A 21013-nucleotide genomic window follows, 5' to 3' on the forward strand; every position below is an offset into this window, starting at 1 on the left:
ATATTGATGGGTGAATTTTTTTTATTACCAATTATATGATATTTTTGTGTTGATAAAGATTCGGAGAAGGTCAGCCATGGCACTCTAGATTAATGTGTATATAGAGAGAGATAGAACACAAAAAAATACGATTACTGACCTCAATAAAATTTTATATTTTTCTATATATGTATTTTTTTTTGCTTCGATTTCACTTCTTAAAAAAAATCAATTCTGATCACACAAAGTTGGCGGGAGAGAAGTGTGAAATTATTGGGTAAAACACGTAAAAAATGGGTAAAAAAATGACGAAACTTATTACAGAAAACGTTAAAAGAGTATAATGTTCAATAACAGGTGCCCAAGACAAGGAACCAAATGACGAAACTTTTCATTAGAAGAAAAGTTTTTCATATTATCAATAACATCCAAAAAATAGTGGAGGAAAGGTTTTGACAGACAAAAAGATTATAAAGAACCTAACCTAACCTAACCTAAAGCCACAAATATCAATATACATGTCTACCCTAACCTAACCAGAGTAACCAGAAGGACCTGACCTAACCTCCTATCTAGGGCAGACCTAACCTAACCTAACCCAAAAAGACAAAAGAAAAACCAAATAATCCTAAAGAACCAAACCCGAAAACGCTATACGAGTAAAGTATTGTTTAATGTTTCATCTCCTTATATACAAATAAATATATAGTTCCTTGGCTGACCTCTTCTGAATCTATACCTTTAAGCCTTTGTCACCTTGCCACAAATGCGTTGTTTAAAGATTGTAAGTCATTGATATGCCTCAACATGTTACCTGCAGTAGGCTCCCGCCCCCCCTGTAAACAAATGAATTCATAAATTTATTGGTAAAAATGACTATTCCAATTATCTATGCAATTCTATTGGTATTACCTGATGCGATGGTGACATTTCACAATGAAGCCGGGAAACAATGGTAATTATAATGCAGCCACTTCCAAAAAGGTATCCTCAAGTACAGTATAGTTCACTATTTGTTAAAAAATTCAGTAGCAAATGCTTTATTTTTAACTTCAAACTCTATTAAAATTTCAACATAGCAGTAAATTATTAAAAAAAAAATATGCAAATTATGCAAACCAGATACAGTATGTGCGACAAAATAATCACATAAAATAAAGTTCACCATCGGTATAGCCACAAATTATAAAGCTATTTTTATAACACTAAAACATGTGTCTATCAAATTGTTCCACCATATTTAAGGATTAAGGATAGTTCACTTTCCTTCTTGTCTTATTGCTACCTTAACCTTATTTCTTGTTCAGTAATTCAAATTTCATATACTGTACTCTGATCTCACAATGCCATTAAGTACTGTAAGCACCAGTTTGTTGTTTTGTAAGAGTACCCTAGACTTTATAACCTTTCTTCTGTAACATAGACCAGTAATTTGTAAATTGTACATAAGAAAACAAGGATTTTTATCACTACCAAACTTATTTCCAATCAGTTTTGTATACACATTATATTATGTTTCAAGGATCTTTTTGGTTTGATGAACTTTATTTCTTTTAATAAAACCACATTAATCTGATATAGTTTTACATTATTATTATTTTTTATTTATTATTTATATTTTTTTTGTATAAACACCAAAAAAAAATTTAAAACTTTACCTAATCTAACCTAACCTGACCTGACCTAACCTAACATATAAAAAAGTTAAGATTCGCTTTTGAAAACAACGCGACCATCACATACTAAACACCGAAAACACGAATAAGCTAAACTTTTTTATAGTCTTTGAAAGTTTTATAGGTTAGGTAAGATTTTCAAAAGTTTGTTAATATATTTTTTGTGTTTTAGCAATATATTTTCCCTCTATTTCAAAGCCAAAAACAGATACATCATAGTTTCATTAATTCTCTCTTTAACATAGTGATTACACCAGTTCACATTCTAATATTTTGATTTATATATTTTTCTATCTTTGGTAAATGAAGATAAAAACAAGTCTATAGGATTACAAACACTGTCACCTTAAATCTTCCTTCCTCTGTTCTCACTTAATAATGGTAGATTTGGGTCTAACACAAATTCCCCCTAAATGGAAGTTATATCCTCGGGGTCTGGTCCTCTTTAATGGCATTTAATCTACTCTGTTCTCCTCAGCTCCAGATCTTCACAGGATAAATAGACATTCCCCACTTAAGAGATGTCTCAGTCTTCGTCTCATCTCTCTTGTTCCTTCTCTCCGTTTCTCATAATAAAATATATTCAGTCTTAAACTATTTCCTTCCAACGTGTCAGTCATACTTCAAGTCTTTTCAATAAATGTCAGTATCAGAAATACAATATTGGTGTATATTCTTTGCTTCATGTTTCTAGCAAAAGAAGTATTTTTCAACAAGTTGTCCTCTGCATAAAAGGTTTTTAGTCTCTTTATATCGTTCGTCCCTCAACTTACCTTCCAATATTGTTGTTTTGTGTTTCTATTGATCTCAAATATGTAAATGTCTGCATTCCATCCCATCTTACATCCGGGTAATGTTCTTCAACCTTCGCTTCCCAATAGTTTTGATAAATTTTTTGCTATTGATTTGCTATTGTTACATGTTAAGTCAGTCTTCTGGGCTATTAGTTAATATTTTACAGTATGCCTTTGGTTTTGACACAAGGTTCATTGTCTTGTAATGGGTCAACTGGCTGGGGTCCATTTATCAGTGTTAAACAAATACCCGGCTGCCTATTTCCCCGAACTCTCGACACATTTTATTAGTAACATTTCGCCAGAGTCTTTAGCGTTTGTCCCTCTTGTCGGAACTCCCGTTTTTTCTTCTTAACTTTTGCTGTAATTATACTCCAGTTTTTCAAGGAGCTTTTGAAGTTTTTCTTTGTATTCTTCTCATTATTCTTTTAGCTATTCTGACCTGCCCCTTGCCTTTATTTTTTTTTTTTTATACTAGAACATTTTTGGGTGTTCTCCGCCATCCTCACACTCTCATCTGACCTCTTCTCCTCATCACATCTCACTGATTCTTGACATCCGGTTAAAACTCCAACGCCTTGTCTCCGTTGTCTATCTTTATATGAATAACAGCACTAATGTATGGATAAACAGTAACATATTTATATGGTAACGTTTCGATAAGAGCATCAACATTAAAAACTCAAAACAACAAATAAAATTAATTACAGTATTTGGTATTTTAGCCGATTTACGAAAGACTTAATTGCGAAAAAATTAATTTCTTTAATATCAGAGTAAAATTGCAAAGATTAGCAAGTACCTGATATAGATAAGCAAAGTAGGTGAGGAACTACTCCGTTGAGACGTGTATCATGTCATCAAGGCGAGTGGTAAAGGAATGTAAAATCTGAATTATCTATTGGGTGATCGCACGCCTGTCTATGGTCGCTAAAGATCCCAGTGTTACCGAGTGTCTGCGCCTCTACACCACGAGACACGAGGTTGCAAGAATCGGTTACGTCGTCGTGTATGGTGTTCCCGTGAAACTCCGAGCGAGGCCGTGTGCGCGAGGGTGGTAATAGCGCTGGATATGGTAGAATAGCGTGGAAGGGGAACTTGATTAGGTATCTCGTATTAATGGACGCCTCTATTGATCCCAGCACCAACACGATAAGGGATCATCAAAGAGCTTCACATCCCATCAGACATCAGTGAATATCACAAGAAAGGGAGTCACTGACCCCCCCCCCAACACCCTTGGTAGTCGTCTCACTTTCAGGAGTTCCTTTCTTTATTAACTCTCTTACTGTGAGTATAGGAACGTCAAAGACCTCTCATCGTACTCGTGTTGTATGGACCAGCCTTGAGTTCAGTTTCTCGAGTGAAAGTCACATTGAAAAACTATGTCTTAGATGCGACTGACAACTTTATTTTGCTTACCATAACGAATTGACGGTAATACAACACCTCCCGGACACAAGGAGCGACTGATGGAATGAAATACGCGAGTGGAGAGGAAATAACTTCTTTTTTATGGAGGACGACTGACCACACTCCACACCTTAATGCGCTTTTGTTTTTCGTTTTTGTTTTTTCGGAAAGGATTTTGATACATTTTTCTCATATGATTTACTCCATATTTTAAACGCATCCTCCCCACAACATAAGACGCTTAGCTATCTTTACCGTCTTGCCAGATTAATAAAGTCAGAAGCACAGGTGAATGATCGGCATAAAGAGACTGTAATAGACAACCAGTGTGAACTAGAACTGCTGTAAGAAACACTATGTCTGTCTGCCAGTATGAGAGCTTTCTTGTGTGTTATGAAGACAAAAAAACGTGAGATCAAGGGGTTACCGCATTAGTGCCCCTCACTGATCAAATCATCTTGAGTTTTTAATAATTTCTCAATGGAATGTTACTTAATATCTAATAACAGACCAGAATTTATAAGCTCTCTCAAGAAGTCAAGTTAGGTTAGGTTAGGTTAGGTTAGGTTTGATGCTTGGTTTAGTGTGGTGAGTCATCTTTAATAGTAAACAGAAAATGGTCTAAAATTAGGGATGAAACAGACCTTTTGTTCATGGGGAGATGCTGAAGCCTTGCCATGTCTATAACCCCCGTTTTATCACAAACCTACACTCAGCTAACGAGGAACTGTGCTTCTTTAATTCCTTAACAGATGAATCACTGTCCTGTATACGATTGATAAGCAACGTTTTCTGTATCCATCGACCCGCCCCCACCCCCTCCCTCCAAAAAAAAAATTAACATGTCTCATATTTTAACATTAAACGGTGCTGAATTCAAAGGATTTTTTTTCATAGTACGTGAGAATTTTGTTTCCCTTTCTCTCTACTTAAGGAATTACTGTCAGTTCTGTACAAAAAGAAAGCCAGCTTATAAACTACGTCAAAGAAAATGGAATAAAAGCCTGTGGATCATCCGACTACAATAGATTATCCTGGAATAAAAACGACTTACTAGTTTTTGGTGAAGTATCGTGGACGTCATCTTGCTTCTCCTCATTCCTGCGTGTTCTCTCCACCATCTGAGTTTCCATAATACTTAATCTTGTCCCATTACATAAAGTTAATTAAAATAAAAGTGAGGTAACATTTCTCTTACGTACAGGGTGAATGGCAACACTAAGTCATTGAACAATGCCCTTAACGTCTTTCAGTAAACGATCACGTGAAGATTAGGCAACCCCCAAGTTGTTTTACCTCTGATGATTGAACATACTGACGTCACCTGGAGGGGTTAGGTTAGGTTAGGTTAGATTAGCGTTGGGGTATATAATCACCACACGAATTAAATTGGTATGCCTAATCTTCACGTGATCGTTTATTGAAAATCGTTAAGGGCATTGTTCAACGACTTTGTTCAATGAAGTTGTTCAACGATTCAATGTGACTTCTGAAGAATATTATACAATGGCGTGTTTTTCCGCGTTCTACATCTAGCACGGGAGCTTGACGGAGAACCATATCCACACTGTAAGATCGTCAAATACTCCTCCATACTATCAGCTGTGTGTTTCCCCTGAAGGTAGTGATAGTGGGGCTGCAGGCGGTAACAACACAAGAGTTACACCACGCGATAACCAACCACCTATACTGACAAACATTATCTGCGACTTTTTTTTAACAATCTACGTATATATCGTTGCTATTTTAGACCAAATATAATGCGCCATTTATCTAAAAAAAAAAAAAAAAAAACCAGTACAGTATCTTATAGAATGAATCAGATAAGTAACTGCAGCATGGAAGGTCATTCTTACCTCATAGTCATAAAATCAGTTGAAATATAGAAGGATTTACCTTTTACCTGTACCCGCTTATTCCAACCCAGTAACAGTAAAGACTCGGCGGGTATATGCTGTACCCAGATGAGTCTTGATAGATATGTTGTGTCAGGAAACAACTTATGATATAGTGCAATTGACCTACACTCACTATATCTTGTCGTGACTCATTGTGTTAATCTGATAAAAGGTACGGACGTTCTCACCCTCACCCTCCATAATGGTGAATCTCGCTGGAGGAGTGACGATGGATGATGGAAATGGTGAAGTGTTTTACATTTGATAGAGCGGCGTCACCCTTGCAAGCCAATGGTCACGGGATTGACTTAACTTCCGAGAGGAGTGGAGGTTTGTATTCCCTCCTTGTTCAGCCTTTCTGCTCTCATCATCACTAAATGAAATTCACTATCAGGTTAACGGGGAGAGGGAGTCGTAACACATTCACACAATATCTAAAAAAAAAAGAAGTTTCCTATCGTGATTTTCAACAGATAAATATTGTCGAGATGAAAAATCAAAACACAAACAAAAGAAAAGCGACTTAGACCTAATTTGCATTTATATTTTCCTACTTGACAACCTTCACTACAATCACACGATCCAAAACAAAATAACAGGTAAATTACTTCCTCGGATTAATTACACGACCTGAAAGTTACAAAGAGTAAACCACTTCCTGTAGGAGGAACTTGGTATCGTTCTAAACATTCTTTGCTTCGTGTTGACGGGTAACTGGTGAGTGGCTAAGAGCAGGGGCGGGTCCAGGGGTGTTTTAGGGGCGCCGAGCAATCCATCAGTAAACGGAACAATGAGGTGGGTCAGCTGCTCTTGTGGACTGTTGACTGGAAAACTAGTAAATGTAAATGAGTTAGGAGGAATGTGTTCAGGTTAGCAGTAAATGTGAAGAAGAATAAATATGATGAAAATAAGTAGAGAAAAGAGGCAAGTATTATAGTCTTTCGGTTTTTACTTGTTTATATTGTTCTATATCACTATTCGCCTACACAACACACACACACAGCAGTCGTCAACACACTCCCACACAACACACCCATCAGTCGTCAACACTCCCACACAACACACCTATCAGTCGTCAACACTCCCACACAACACACCCATCAGTCGTCAACACACTCCCACACAACACACCCATCAGTCGTCAACACACTCCCACACAACACACCCATCAGTCGTCAACACACTCCCACACAACACACTCTACACAACACACCCATCGGTAGTATATCACAATCGTCAGAGCATTTAAGTATCACTCATAATGGACGTGTGAAAATATTATATAATTTATCGTTTATTTGTTGAGCTAGAATGTGTGGTGTTGGTTTTATTTGATTACTTGGATTAGCTCACCCGGGTAAAGGTCATCGACTCACAACGAGGCCTAGGAGGCGAAAAAAATAAGAGTAAAAAGAAATTGGAAATGGAAAAGAAAAATATTATATTAATCTACACCACGAAGATGCCGGAAAACCAGCCTTTTGAAGTGAGACAGATTGTATGAACTTGATTAACTTCAGACCTCCCTTATTATTGTATTTATATCTCATAAATTAACGTAACTTTTAGTAGTATTAAGTTTCAGAATATATTTTGCATTTATATTACGTCACATAACATAATAAAATCAGTCAAACGTGAAAAAAAAATTATAAAGTTATTAAGAATTTTCATTCTTTTTTACATAATACGAACTTAATTGGAAAGTTGTTTACTCGAGCATAAATCCTCACCTCCTGACTCCAATATTGACTTGTGATTTTGAGCCGTGACCTTGAGCTGTGACTGTGACCTTGACCTGTGACCTTGAACTGTGACCTTGACCCACTGCACTCGATCACCTTCACTTCCCCAACTGTAAAGCTAACTACTCGCCCTGTTCATGCCAACCAAGGTTCATATCGATCCATCAATCAGTAGAAGGACTTGTGATGACAAATATCGTAATAAACACACTGACAGACGCGTCTTACACGTATAAAATGTAACATCCATCATAATTTTAATTGAAGTTGGTGAGTCAACATTGTCATTCCTGTTCCCATTGAAGACTTAACAAACAGCAAACACTTAAATTCTCTCGGGATATTTGAAAAGACTCGTAATACAACTAGAAGAAGAGGATTTCCTTTTCTTTAATACAGCGACAAGTCTTTGGAGAAGGTGTGACGGGTTATGTGGTGTTTCTTAACGTCGCTGAATCAGTTGATGATGGGTCGCAGATGAAAGACCTTATCGCCGAACACCGAAGCTTCGATTCCCTTAAAGTGGTTCATATTTAAAAGTTATGAATCGCAGAATAATATAGTAACCTAACCTTAATAAGTGGTCAAGAGTATTTTCAAATAACTCGAGGTAGTCTGGCATTAAATGAAGTAAACTGGACGTGTCTAATCAGGTGATGAAAAGCATTAAACTAGTGTTGGTATTTTGGTAAACTAATGTTAGAACAGAGTAATAATTAAGGTTCATGCACCAACACACGATAGCGAAGATGAGGAAATAATTAAGTTTTATGAAGATTTGTAGAAAACATAAAAACCGTGAAATTCTTTGACCATTTACTCACACTGGAGGATTTTAATACAAATGTGTTGAAGGGGAAAGAGACACCATTTAGAAAAAAGCAAATTAATCTACGACTCTCAACATGGGTTTACAAAGGGAAAATCTTGTCTAACAAATCTGCTGACGTTTTTTAGGAAAGTCTTCGAGGTAGTAGATAATGACGAAAATTACGATGTTATTTACTTAGACTTTAGCAAAGCATTTGACAGAGTACCGCATCAGAGGCTTCTGAGAAAAATTAAGGCTCATGGTATCGAGGGGAAAGTTTTAAATTGGATAAAATCATGGCTCACCGATAGAACGCAGAGTCAGCGTAGATGGTGTCAAATCTGAGTGGCGTCGTGTAACCAGTGGAGTTCCCCAGGGGTCAGTACTAGGCCCACTCTTGTTCATAATCTACATAAACGATCTAGATACTGGGATCAGCAGTGACATAAGCAAGTTTGCGGATGACACCAAAATAGGGCGGCAGATTAATTCAGGGCAGGATGCAAATGCATTACAGGAGGATCTAAATATACTGCAGGGGTGGTCTGAAAAATGGCAAATGAAATTCAACACCAGCAAATGCAGCGTACTTAATATTGGAAGAACAAATACTGTCAATGTATACAGCCTAACAACATCAACCTAGAGAAGTCGACTTGTGAAAGAGACCTAGGGGTACTTGTAAGCCCGGACCTACGGCCTATAAAACAGTGTGTTAATGTTCGAAATAAGGCAAACAGAGTATTGGGTTTTATATCTAGAAGTGTAAGTAACAAGAGTGCAGAGGTCTTATTGCAACTATATCTTGCGCTAGTCAGGCCGCACCTCGATTATGCGGTTCAGTTCTGGTGCCCTTATTATAGAATGGATATCAATTCACTAGTCGGTGCAGCGAAGAATGACGAAAATGATTCCGGGACTTAGAAACCTTCCATATCAGGATAGGTTAAAGAAACTAAACTTGCATTCCATAGAAAGACGAAGAGTGCGGGGAGATATGATAGAAGTATTCAAGTGGGTGAAAGGAATCAATAAAGGCGATATAGATAAAGTTCTTATAATATCCGAGCAGGATAGGACTCGGAACAACGGATTTAAGTTGGATAAGTTTAGGTTCAGGAGGGAGATAGGAAGGAACTGGATTTCAAATAGGGTGGTGGACGAGTGGAACAAGCTTAGCAACTTTGTAGTATGTGCTGGATCGCTGGAAAGTTTCAAAAGGAGGCTGGATAGATTCATGGAGGATAGAGAGTGGTAGTAACTCTCGACAGGAGCTGCCATGCACAGGCCAACCGGCCTATTGCAGACTCCTTATTTTCTTATGTTCTTATGTTCTTATGTCTTAGAAATAAAAGAAAACTAAGGCTGACTAAATGTTTCCAAAATCTGATGTTACGTAGAAAGATAAAGATGATTTATACTGACAAAAAAAACACTAGCATTAACTTGAGCAACGGGAAAAATACTAGAGATAGGAGGATAAATAGCAGAAATATTAATAGGATACGAAGGTCAAGAGAAGGTAGAGAATGAGATGAATATATGAAACTAAATCTTGTGGTGGTCCCCGGAGAGTGACAAAACATGGGAGGATTGGTATAAGACACACACACACACACACACACACACACACACACACACACACACACACACACACACACACACTGCCACACAGATATGGGCAAAACACCTTGATTGATTGATATCCATAAGAGGTTCATGAGTTCCGACTTCGACAGTAATGACATTTACACCTGACGCTAATGATGTAGGCAGCCATAACCACCTTTGTTATCCTTCTGACAATACTTCACGTGTAAGGAAGGAGAGAGAGAGAGAGAGAGAGAGTGTCATATTGCAAGCCCACCTCACCTGAATAATACAAACCTACCTGTATAAATATTTGTGTATCTCTCTCTCATCTCTATATGGTATTGGATATCCCCTGAGTGCCGTTTATTTTTTATTTTTTTACCCATGGGTCAAGTGTTTACAGAAGAGCCTCAAAAGACAACGGAACAACATTGTGGTGAAGAGGTGAAGGATTTGAGTGCGTGAAGAATATCCTGATTGTCCACTACTCCCCTCACTACCTCCCCCACTCACCCCCTCCTCTCTCTCTCCGCCACTACCTCTACTTCCCACTCACGCCTCTACCACTCCCTCTCTCTCCCTCCACCCACTACCTCTACTTCCCTCCCCTCACCCTCCTCACCCACCTCTCCCCTCCACTACCTCTACCCCCTCTCTTCCTCCACGCTACCTCCCTTCCCTCCCCCCTTTCTCTCCCTCACCCCCCTCCTCCTCCTCCCATCCCTACTCCCCTCCTCTCTCTCCACCCACTCACACCTCTACTTCCCACTCACCCCCTCCTCCCTCTCCCCTCTCCACGCCACTACCTCTACCACCACTCACCCTTCCCCCCTCCACGCCACTCTACCCCACCTCCCGTCTTTCTCCCCTCCACGCCACTACCTCACTTCCCCCACCCCCCCCTCTCTCTCCACGCCACTACTACTCTACTTCCCACTCACCCCCTCCATGAGTGACTGCTTATTGTAGGGTGAATATTGATCCCAAAATAATAAATTAATACTTATATTGTAATTAGTTATATATAAATGTCTTTGTATTTTATTTTTCGGTGACCTTCAATATTGTCTGGCGCCGGGTAGAGGGTGTCTCAAGGCGTATCGGTATGTACACTTGAGAACCTGTCTGTCTGTCTGTCTGTGTGTGTGTGTGTGTGTTTGTTTATATGTGTCTGTATCTGTGCTTGTGTGTGTTTGACTCTGTATGTGTCTGTGCTTGTGTATGTTTGTGTGTTTGTTTGTGCTGGTGTCTGTGTTTGTGTGTGTGTGTGTGTGTGTGTGTCAGAGGTAGGTAAGATGGTATAGAGAGAAGAGGAGGAGGAGGAGGAGGAGGAGGAGGAGGAGGAGGTTACATGTGTGACTGTAGAGGTGTAGAGGATGAGAGAGAGAGAGAGAGAGAGAGAGAGAGAGAGAGAGCAGAGCTGTAGGAAGCCAGGCTGGCCAAGGCTGGGGACACTAGCCAGACCAAGAGGAATGGCGCCACTCAACTGATACACTGCCATGCATCACTGGGCTGAAGGCGTGGGTACATGAGACTCACCTTGTTCATCCTACAACAACGTGTAAAGAATTAACAGTCATTCCAACTAAACCTAACCTAACCAAACATACCAAAAGCCATACCAGCGATACCTTCCATACCTCTGTTAAAGCTGTGATGGACGTGTGACCTAAAGGACATATTAGATCTCAGTGATTATTATATACAGTGTACCAAGAATGAACACTGTAGCTTCTTCTGTCTTCTATTTAGTGGTGAAGAGGTAACAGTAAGATTGATGAACATGTAGACACAGACTGACACAATTCTATCAATGTAAATTTTGACACGAATGAAAATAATAGAAAAAAAAAGGTTATTTGACAGGACTGTGGTCTGGTGAGTGTCAGAAAGTTGTATGTTACAGCTAACTCAGTCACGTTCCTCTGTCAGAGAACTGTTTGGATAATATTGTAGCCTTCCACTTACATATCCAGTAGATTGTCGACTCTCAAGTGTTTGTGGTGTAAGTAACCCCCAAAAATTTGAGTTTCCGATATATATGTTTCATAGTGTACCATTTTTTTTCTTGGTAATTTTTATAATATTCTAACTTATATTTCATCTCTTTACATATGACTTTATCAATAATATTTCGAATGTAAGTATTATTTTTATAGGTTACTAATAAATTCTAGGGTGAAGTGGCCGATTGGATAGAACACTCACCTCGTATTCTAGGGGTCGTTGGTTCGGTCCCAGTACCACTTGTCCACCCAGCTGTGAATGGGAACTAAACTCCACAGGCTGTTGAGTGCAGTACCGGCCATACTTGTCTACACTGTGCTATGTAGAGTCGCCTCTCACTATTTTGTCCCGAGTTTAGCCCTAGGGTTAAATATGAGAAATGTATGAAGAAAAATATATCACAGAAAAGTCACAAAGGGTTTCGTTATATTGGTTACATTGACGAAATTCTTGATAATTTCGTTTATTACGTCACTATTCCAAGTCACTTGAGGGTAATACAGAAGTACCATTATCAAGCAACAGGTGGTGACACTTGGATACTAACCCGACGATTAAGAAGAAGGGAGATGACCTGTAGTGGGTGAGGGAGAGGGGGGGACATTAGTTAACGAGCACCTTACTATATCCTCTTATTGTTGTGTTAATAAAGCGGTTGTGGACATTATTACCATAATGGGTTATCTCAGCTGGACTGCTTGTGAGCCTTTGTGGGAGCTGGTCTGGGTAATGAGTCTGCTTGGACATCGCTATAGGTGGCTCCCTGACCCTGGCTGGGGTCTTGCCTTCCAGCAGAGCCCCCTAGTTAAACTGGAAGGACTGTACCCACCAGTTCCTTGGCTGCAGTGATCCAAGACAAGTATACTGGTAATACGATCTACTGAACTGTGTGCACAGCCTCACCTGAAGAGAAGTTCACCTCCTATGGCCATCATCTAGGACTCTGGGTAGAGTCTGAGAGATTTTCCCCGAAAGGAGTTCTACTGGTGAGAAGGAAGATGTCGCCATGGTCGTCTTAGTCGTTTAACTCGCAGCTCGTATGGCTCAGGTCAGCGAGTATAAGCCGGAGGATGATGTAGATGGTGCTTGCTCCCGGAAAGACACAAAGTTCAGTGATTTAGATCCCGACAAAACACATTATGACAGAAGACAGTGAAGTGCTTTGAATAAAACATTTTTTTTTATTGAGCTTTAAATTCTGGGAAATAGATTTTTATGCGATTATTCCTGTGTTGTTTGGTGAAGAAAGGTGTACACACTATTAAGGTAACTTCTTAAATTAAACTGTAGATCCGGTGTGTCTGATACTGGTAATTCAGAAAAAATAATGAGACTTTTTTAGAAGATTGCAGAAGCCAACTCGTAACTACTGTCTGTTCCATAATGTGATCCATATTCTTCTGTAGCAGTAGAGGTCACAGTTTATTTTCCTGTATTTATCATGTATTCCTTCTCCGACGCTTCGATCCTCTCCAACAAAAGCCCCCCCCCCCCTCTCCTCCCCACCGAACCTTTCACCATCAGCTCCATAATCAACATTCAATTTAATTTTCCACCAAAGCCACAAGTTCCCACCACCACCACCAAGACTCATCTGGCTTGGTAACAGTGTGAGATAGGAGGAGAGAATAAGGAAGACAGAAGGGAGAGAGAGGGGAGGAGGAGGAGGAGAAGGGGTTATTGTATAGTGTAAACCTTGAAGATGATAGCCACCTTCTCATCCCCGCAGCCACATCATTACTGGCCAGTGTGTTAACGTTGACGGTGATCAGCGTGGGTAGGTTCGTGGCCGTCATGTTTCCCCTACACGCCCGCACCTCGCCAGATCGCGCTCACCGGGTCATCGCCGTGGTTTGGCTCACCTCAGCTCTGTTGGCTTGCCCGCCACTCTTCTACCGGGAGCAGTACAGCATTCAGGTGATTTGTGCACTGTGCTATCTACTAATTGTTGTTTTTTTTCAGTGTGTGTGTGTGTGTGTGTGTGTGTGTGTGTGTGTGTGTGTGTGTGTGTGTGTGTGTGTGTGTGTGTGTAACAAAATAGTATACAAATTTCCAGTAATTGCAGACAGTCACAGCAATTACAACTAATTCCCTGAACATTTTAGAGGGTTACATAGACTCCCTAGTAATAGAAATTCCCTATAAGTGGTGACTCAGAGGTGAAGTGATGTGAGATGAGGGGAGATGAGATGAGCTGATGTGAGATGACGTGAGGTGAAGTGTAGTTATTATAAATGAGGTCTGTAAGTCCTTATTCTTCTTGCTCAGGGTACCTGTTGACAGGTTAATTAAACTACCAGGTGAGAAGGAGAGAAATTCCTTAATTATTACATTCACAATATATATAATTTGTTTATTATACACGAACCTGAAAAAAATCCACCTCCGCTTATTTCACCTAACCTAACCTAACCTAACACTATTGGGGGGGGGGGGTGAGGTTAAGGTTAGGGTGGTTAATCTTCAGGTGAAATAAGCTGGGGTTGGAAATTCTTCAAGTGATCCCAAGATTCTATTGAAAAACACATTCACCAAAACAGCGTGTAAGAAATTTATTGAAAGTGGATGAAATTCTTGCAAAAAAATATTATTATTATTATTATTATTATTATTATTATTATTATTAGTAGTAGTAGTAGTAGTAGTAGTAGTAGTAGTATATGTTACTAAAGCACGTCTTCTATACTACAGTGGGCTAACTTCACCTCCTGGCACTGTGATGAATTCTGGCCTATGGAGGTCCAGTTCAACCTTAAGGTGGGGCACTGTGTCACCACCTACGACGCTAAGAGACGCTTCTACATCATCCTCACCATCGTCTTCTACTTCCTACCTGTGGGCATCATGTTCATCAACTACAGGTGAGTATAAACACACATTCATCTATTGAAGTGTAACCATCGTCTTTTACTTCTTCAGCACGTAAAGAATAACGAATGTTAAAGTGAATGTTGGTTTTATTGAATATTTTAGTCATGACAATGGTTAAGTTGCCCTCAATTGACATGTGACTTGTAATTTTGGGGTCAATATGCATAATTAGGTTGAGTGAGGAAGTATTGCCGATATACAAAACACATGCTTATAGCCATTTACAAAATAGCACATACAGACATATAAACAAACTTATAAAGACGAAAATACCTGTATTTATAAAAGGCATACTCATACATACATACATACATACATACATACATACATACATACATACATACATACATACATACACACACTTCCTCCACATTATCAACCTCACAATCTTTGCCAACTTCACTCCTGAGTTGTTCTTATCCTTTCCAGTTTTCCCCCACCGGACATAATCCACATCTCGTTCACAGCCTTGTAGTGTGGAAGCTGTGGATGACCCAGTTGCCAGGTGAGCACTGTGTTCCAGCACGTAACACAGCAACACGCACCAAGAAGAAAGTAGTTAAGATGGTGTCAGTCGTTCTGTTGGTATTTGTGCTCTGCTGGACTCCCCTTCAGAGCATCCTTCTGTACAGCAGTTTGGTTCACTCACAAGACAACTCGGTAAGTCTCGTGCTCAAGGATTAGCTGGTCCTGGTAGCGCTCAAGTGTCAGCTGGTACTGGTAGTGCTCAAGTGTCAGCTGGTACTGGTAGTGCTCAATATCCGAGAATGTGTGTCACATATATGAATGGGTATACATTAAGGAACTGTATGTGTGTAGTGTTTTATATGCGTAAGGTTAGTTCAGCTTCTTATGCCGATCGCTGTCTATAACTGTTTTGTATCAGTCCCCCGTCACAAATTACTCAGTTTTCTCGGGTTTTCTCTTTTCCTGTTTTCTATGATCCTCCTTACACAAGAGGTAGAAGAGGACTAAGGATAAATAAATGGTGATTAATCCTCCTCTCCTCTGTTTCCCACACACTACAGCTGCCCGAATGGTTCTCTGAGGTGGAATTCGCAGCTTATTTCGTCGCCTATTCCAACTCCGCCCTCAACCCCATCATCTATTGTGGATTCAACGCCAACTTCCGCCAAGGTCTGGTGTCTCTCCTGACCTGTAGACATGCTTCCACCGGCAGGATATATCACCGTCGTGAGTATGTTGCCTTGTGTATCAATAACATTTCAGTGTGTAAACGGAAACTAATACTAATGAACAAGTTCCTCCTTTCTGGGTTCATGTTTAAATTTTATCATCTCCTCTTTTTCTATTTTTTCTATATCTTTCTTTCCTTTTTTTCTTCTCTGTCCATCCGTCTCTTTTCCTTTCCCGTTTTTTTTTATTTATGTTCGTTTCTGTTTTGTATTTTTTCATTAGCTCTATCTCTTTCGTACACCTAGCTGCACTGTTTTTACCTGCCACTTCATCACTACACACAGGTAGCAGGTGTTGGCTCATTACTAACTCACCTTATCTCCACCACACACACAGGTAACTGGAAAGGAATGACAGGTGGCACACGGGAGACTACGGTGGGGTGCTCAGGGCCGGAACCTGCAGTACTACTGGAATTTAACTCTATTAAACGAAACAGGTGAGCATGTGTGTGTGTGTGTGTGTGTGTGTGTGTGTGTGTGTGTGTGTGTGTGTGTGTGTGTGTGTTTTAGAAGAGGTTTTAAGCATAATTACTTTCTGTTTTAGTGACATTGATCAGTTTTTTAGCTGGCCTTATCTGCTGCTCTCTATACTCATCATCCATCCCTATCGTCACCCAGTCATCCATTCATATCGTCACCCAGTCATCCATCCCTATCGTCTCCCAGTCATCCATCCCTATCGTCACCCAGTCATCCATTCATATCGTCACCCAGTCATCCATCCCTATCGTCACCCAGTCATCCATTCATATCGTCACCCAGTCATCCATCCCTATCGTCTCCCAGTCGTTCTTTCTTGAGCTTTCTTGTTCCTTTGATCTTCTCTATATAAGAAATAAAATAGGAGCAAAATAGAGATAAATATGATTGAGAATCATCCTCTCACTATGGTGTATCTCAACAGGCTGGACCATAAGTTCTCCATGACGTCTTCACACAGCGGACGAGTCTTGATGACATGTTCCAACAAGGATCTTCGCCAGAATAACCTGAATGACTTCGGTTCAGATAACACTTGTAAGGTAAAACACAACTGTTTCTCGAATTCTGTCTCATATGCATTAGAACTGTTCTGATTTCTTGATAAATTAATTGAACAAAATCATCGAACTATAGATTCTTTTACTCGTAATCTGTTTTGGATATTGCATATAATATTTAACTGGTCACTTTAACAAATGAGAAATAACACAAGTAAATATAGTTAAGCTTTATCTTACATGCTATTTATTTAATATAAGTTATGTTTTATTTCATATAGAATGGTATTGTTGCTGTTGTTGTTATTATTATTATTATTATTATTATTTAACTAGGAACACAAGAACACAGACAGATTCTCCCAAGTCTTCTTAAAATTTCCAAATCTCTGAGTCTTCGCCCATCTACAGGGATATTTATATGGTTAAGATTGCGACTCTGCCCTTTGAAACTAACTCCTCCTCACCTCACCCCACCTCACCCTTCTCTCATTGGTGACTTGTTCAGAAATGGTGTGATGATTTTCTTCTGAACGGAACAGCTGACTAAAGTTCACACGAGTCTGTGTTGTGTTTAGGCCGAGTCTTGGCTCCTCCTGGTGATCTAAATTACCCTGTGACATCCTCAATGGCTCTGTGCTATATATATTTTTTGAAATTGCTCTTTGTGGTTTCAAATATATATATGGGCTGGACAGAGGAGGCCTGTTGGTGATCATATATGCATGATACTCGTCAGACGTACCCTGGTAATAATTCAACTTTCCAGTATTTATTTTATTTTTTTAACACAGAACTACAATGGCGGAGAACAGTCTCAGCTGAAGGGGGGCACAGGTCACAGCTGCCCCAACATCAACAACGCCGTGTACAACAACCACCATCTGCGACCCAACGACGTGGGCTTGACAAGGCATCATGATGGTAAACTAGGCGCTCGAGCCTCCAACTCCTGGAGCAGCAACAGCGGTGCGGCTGTCGGGTGTGGATGTTGTAAGAGCACCACCACCACCACCTCCCCGCTACACCACCACCATCAGATGTATGACCTGAACCATCTCAAGGAAGATATCAACAATGACATAAGAGAAGATGTACTGTAAAAAGGGACAAAAATACATGATGATAAATATATGGTAAAACCTCACAAATATGAAATAAGGTCACACATAAATATATATTTACTTTTATATAGGACCCGTCATTTAAAAAAAAAGATATATTAACTTTGCTAAAAGTCTTAAAGTCTTAAGTGAAGTTACCTGTAGAGGCTTAGAATGTCGTAAGTATATTAGCTGTGTGATTTATGTAGAGGAACACTTGTCTTTAAAATGACTTACAATCCAGGACAAGCGATGGTGAAGGTCATCTTCCTGTGAGCTGTACTCTGGGGTCAAGTTGTCTTAGGTAGACACACCCAGTAAACAACAATACTGAAAGCGCATAAAAGCATCCTGGAACAGATCAGGTTCAGTGATGTCTTATAAAATAAAGTTATTTATTTTTTTAATGAAAAACGTTTCATAGAATATATAAAAAAATCATGTAGTTTTGATACTGTGGTAAAACGTCGAGACGATGAGTTACACCATAACCAATAATTGTGTAAATGTTGCATATCGTATTATAAGGTTTAGGTATAAATAGAAAGTATTGATTCTAAATTCTGGATTATTAACTACAAATAATAGAAACAAAACTAAAAAAAAAGTGTTATTAGGAAGAAATTTCAGGGGAGAATTCACACCACTTGAGACAGTCACTAGAACAGTCATACGATAGGGTTGTGTGTAAGTATAGATTCTATGAAATATAAATGTTTGAAAACTAAATTATTACTAAACATCACAGGAAACATCACCTTGTATATACACCTAAATCATGATAATTACCCGTTTAATTAATGTGCATAATTCTTTTTGTTTTGAAGCAAACTCAGTCTCGTTACAGAGCAGATTGCTTTAACTTCGTGTAAATAAGTGTAAAATTTGAAGGCTGGAAATGTTAAAAGAAATATATATACTGTGTCCATACAATGACAAATCGAGACTCTCTTGTACTGTAACTTACAAAGTATTAAAGGTATGATATAAGACCTGCGAAGTGTTAAAAACTGACCTGAAGATGTGATGATTTACTGTGTTGCTTGAGAGCTTCTTCCGTGGTTGAGGCAGACCCAGTGATCAGCTCTTGGTCATCCACCCCCTAAACGATGTCGGTAGTTTGTGTAATATGTTCACTCCTACAAATCCCACAAAACAAGAACAGCGATCCAAACTATGACTTACGAATGTCTTAGAATATGAAGCATATATAGAGCTACAAATACTGTACTGATGAATCTGATGATCATTATTCAGTGACTGTGTAGATGTTTGTAATATTCTTATTTCCTTTATGTTTGGGGTTTAGCACGTCGTTAACATGTTTGTGTTGCTTCCTCACACAAACCTTAACTGGGACATCAATTATTACAGTTGGTGGCTGATGAGTGTGGTAGTCGTTGGTACTTTGGTTTAGTCTCTGTACGACTGCACTAAACAAGGTTATTATTGTTACCATGGCGGTAGATGGCGCTGGAGCATCTACTACTATGATTGCTACTACCTGTACTTGACTACTATTGCTACTACTATTATTATTACTACTACTACTACTACTATTAGCATATAGCAGTAACAATAGCAACAATCGTCCTTTAGAGTCCCAGCGCCAATCACTGTTGTAACTTAAATAAACTTCTGTATACATGACGCATCATTAATATCTACTGCGGTTGTGCACAGATTAGCTTTTCTTATTCAGTGCCAGAACAAATGTACAAAAGTAAAACAAATATAGTCTTATAGTCATCACTGTGCACCCAGAATGTACAGTGATAGGGAGGACATGAACTTAAGTGATGGTTATTTGTCCCAGTTAAAGTATTCATAGACACCAATATTGACATATAACCCACTTTAGTACTGGAGGTTTGGTCGAAGATGGAAAAAATAATAATCTGGTAATGGCTACAATGAAATCCTCGAATTATGAGCAAGAAAATAACACAATGTCAGCATATTTCATAACGACAAAATGTATTCAAGTTTTGGAGAGTTCCGTAAGCCGACAAAATGTATTCAAGTTTTGGAAAGTCTCGTAAGCTTCATAATGACCAGATTCATAATGTTGAAGAAAAATAAAACTCTACTGCAAGTTACTTTGATACTATTATATTTATCTACGTTTTTTGGCAGCATTTCCAAAGTAAGATGATTTAATGGGAATTTTATACACTGTGAACTTTTTCAGCCTTGTGTCGTTGCTGTCAGATATATTTATTGATATCGTGTAGTTTATTTAAGCTTGTATATAACACTGATGGCCATTTTATTTCTGGGGAGTAATAAATAATTCTTGCAAAAAAAGATGGCAAGTCTATCGATAATAATAGTCAACATTAAAGAACAAAACACAAGGAACTGACTACATAAACTTGTACCTAAATCTCTTTAGCTCTTGATACCTATATTTATTCATAAACTTCTACCTAATTACTTTTAAGGAGAATAAACCTACTGTGTTTATCATTATTTAAGTTCTTGTTCGTCTGTGGCAACAATATTTTTTTTTCCCATGATGGTGACATAACTGCTAGGAAAATAAACCCTAGATGTGCTTTATATCTTTATTTCTGTGTGTAGGAAATACATTAATGATGCTTTAACCAGGTAGGAGGAAAACATCAGAAGGAAAAAACAAAATACACTGTTTATAATATCTCATGACGATATATTGTAACAAGGATATATTATTGTAAACCTTATTAACTAAAACCAAAAGAAACTTGAGAATTGTATTGTTACCATCACTGGAAACTATTTCTCTGGATATTATATGATTATCTGAGATGATCTGTGCCGGGTAGAAACAAATATATGAGCCCACCAAAAGGATCTATTAAAAGGGGATTCGGAAACTACGAGTAATTAGGTGAGGTAAGACTTCCTGAGACTCACACGACCTTAATACTGCACGTTACTTCTTGTCGTTCATAGTAACTGT

The 21013-nt window shown here is 38.8% G+C and overlaps 1 protein-coding gene across 2 annotated transcripts in view; it reads left to right on the forward strand.

The window, feature by feature from the left end:
* The window catches only part of LOC121876414 (substance-K receptor-like), a 201526-nt gene extending 180727 nt beyond the window's left edge, over positions 1–20799 (forward strand). For both annotated transcript variants that reach the window (XM_042381499.1, XM_042381500.1), the window contains 7 exons: positions 13646–13833; positions 14608–14777; positions 15255–15447; positions 15816–15981; positions 16321–16423; positions 16891–17008; positions 17761–20799. In XM_042381499.1, coding sequence (XP_042237433.1) covers positions 13646–13833; positions 14608–14777; positions 15255–15447; positions 15816–15981; positions 16321–16423; positions 16891–17008; positions 17761–18069 — 1247 coding nt within the window. In that variant the 3' untranslated portion in view covers positions 18070–20799. The remainder of the gene's footprint in view (positions 1–13645; positions 13834–14607; positions 14778–15254; positions 15448–15815; positions 15982–16320; positions 16424–16890; positions 17009–17760) is intronic.
* The last annotated feature ends 214 nt before the right edge of the window (positions 20800–21013 follow it).

This window comes from Homarus americanus, unplaced genomic scaffold (assembly GCF_018991925.1).
Source record: "Homarus americanus isolate GMGI-L3 unplaced genomic scaffold, GMGI_Hamer_2.0 scaffold1640, whole genome shotgun sequence".
Lineage (NCBI taxonomy): Eukaryota > Metazoa > Arthropoda > Malacostraca > Decapoda > Nephropidae > Homarus > Homarus americanus.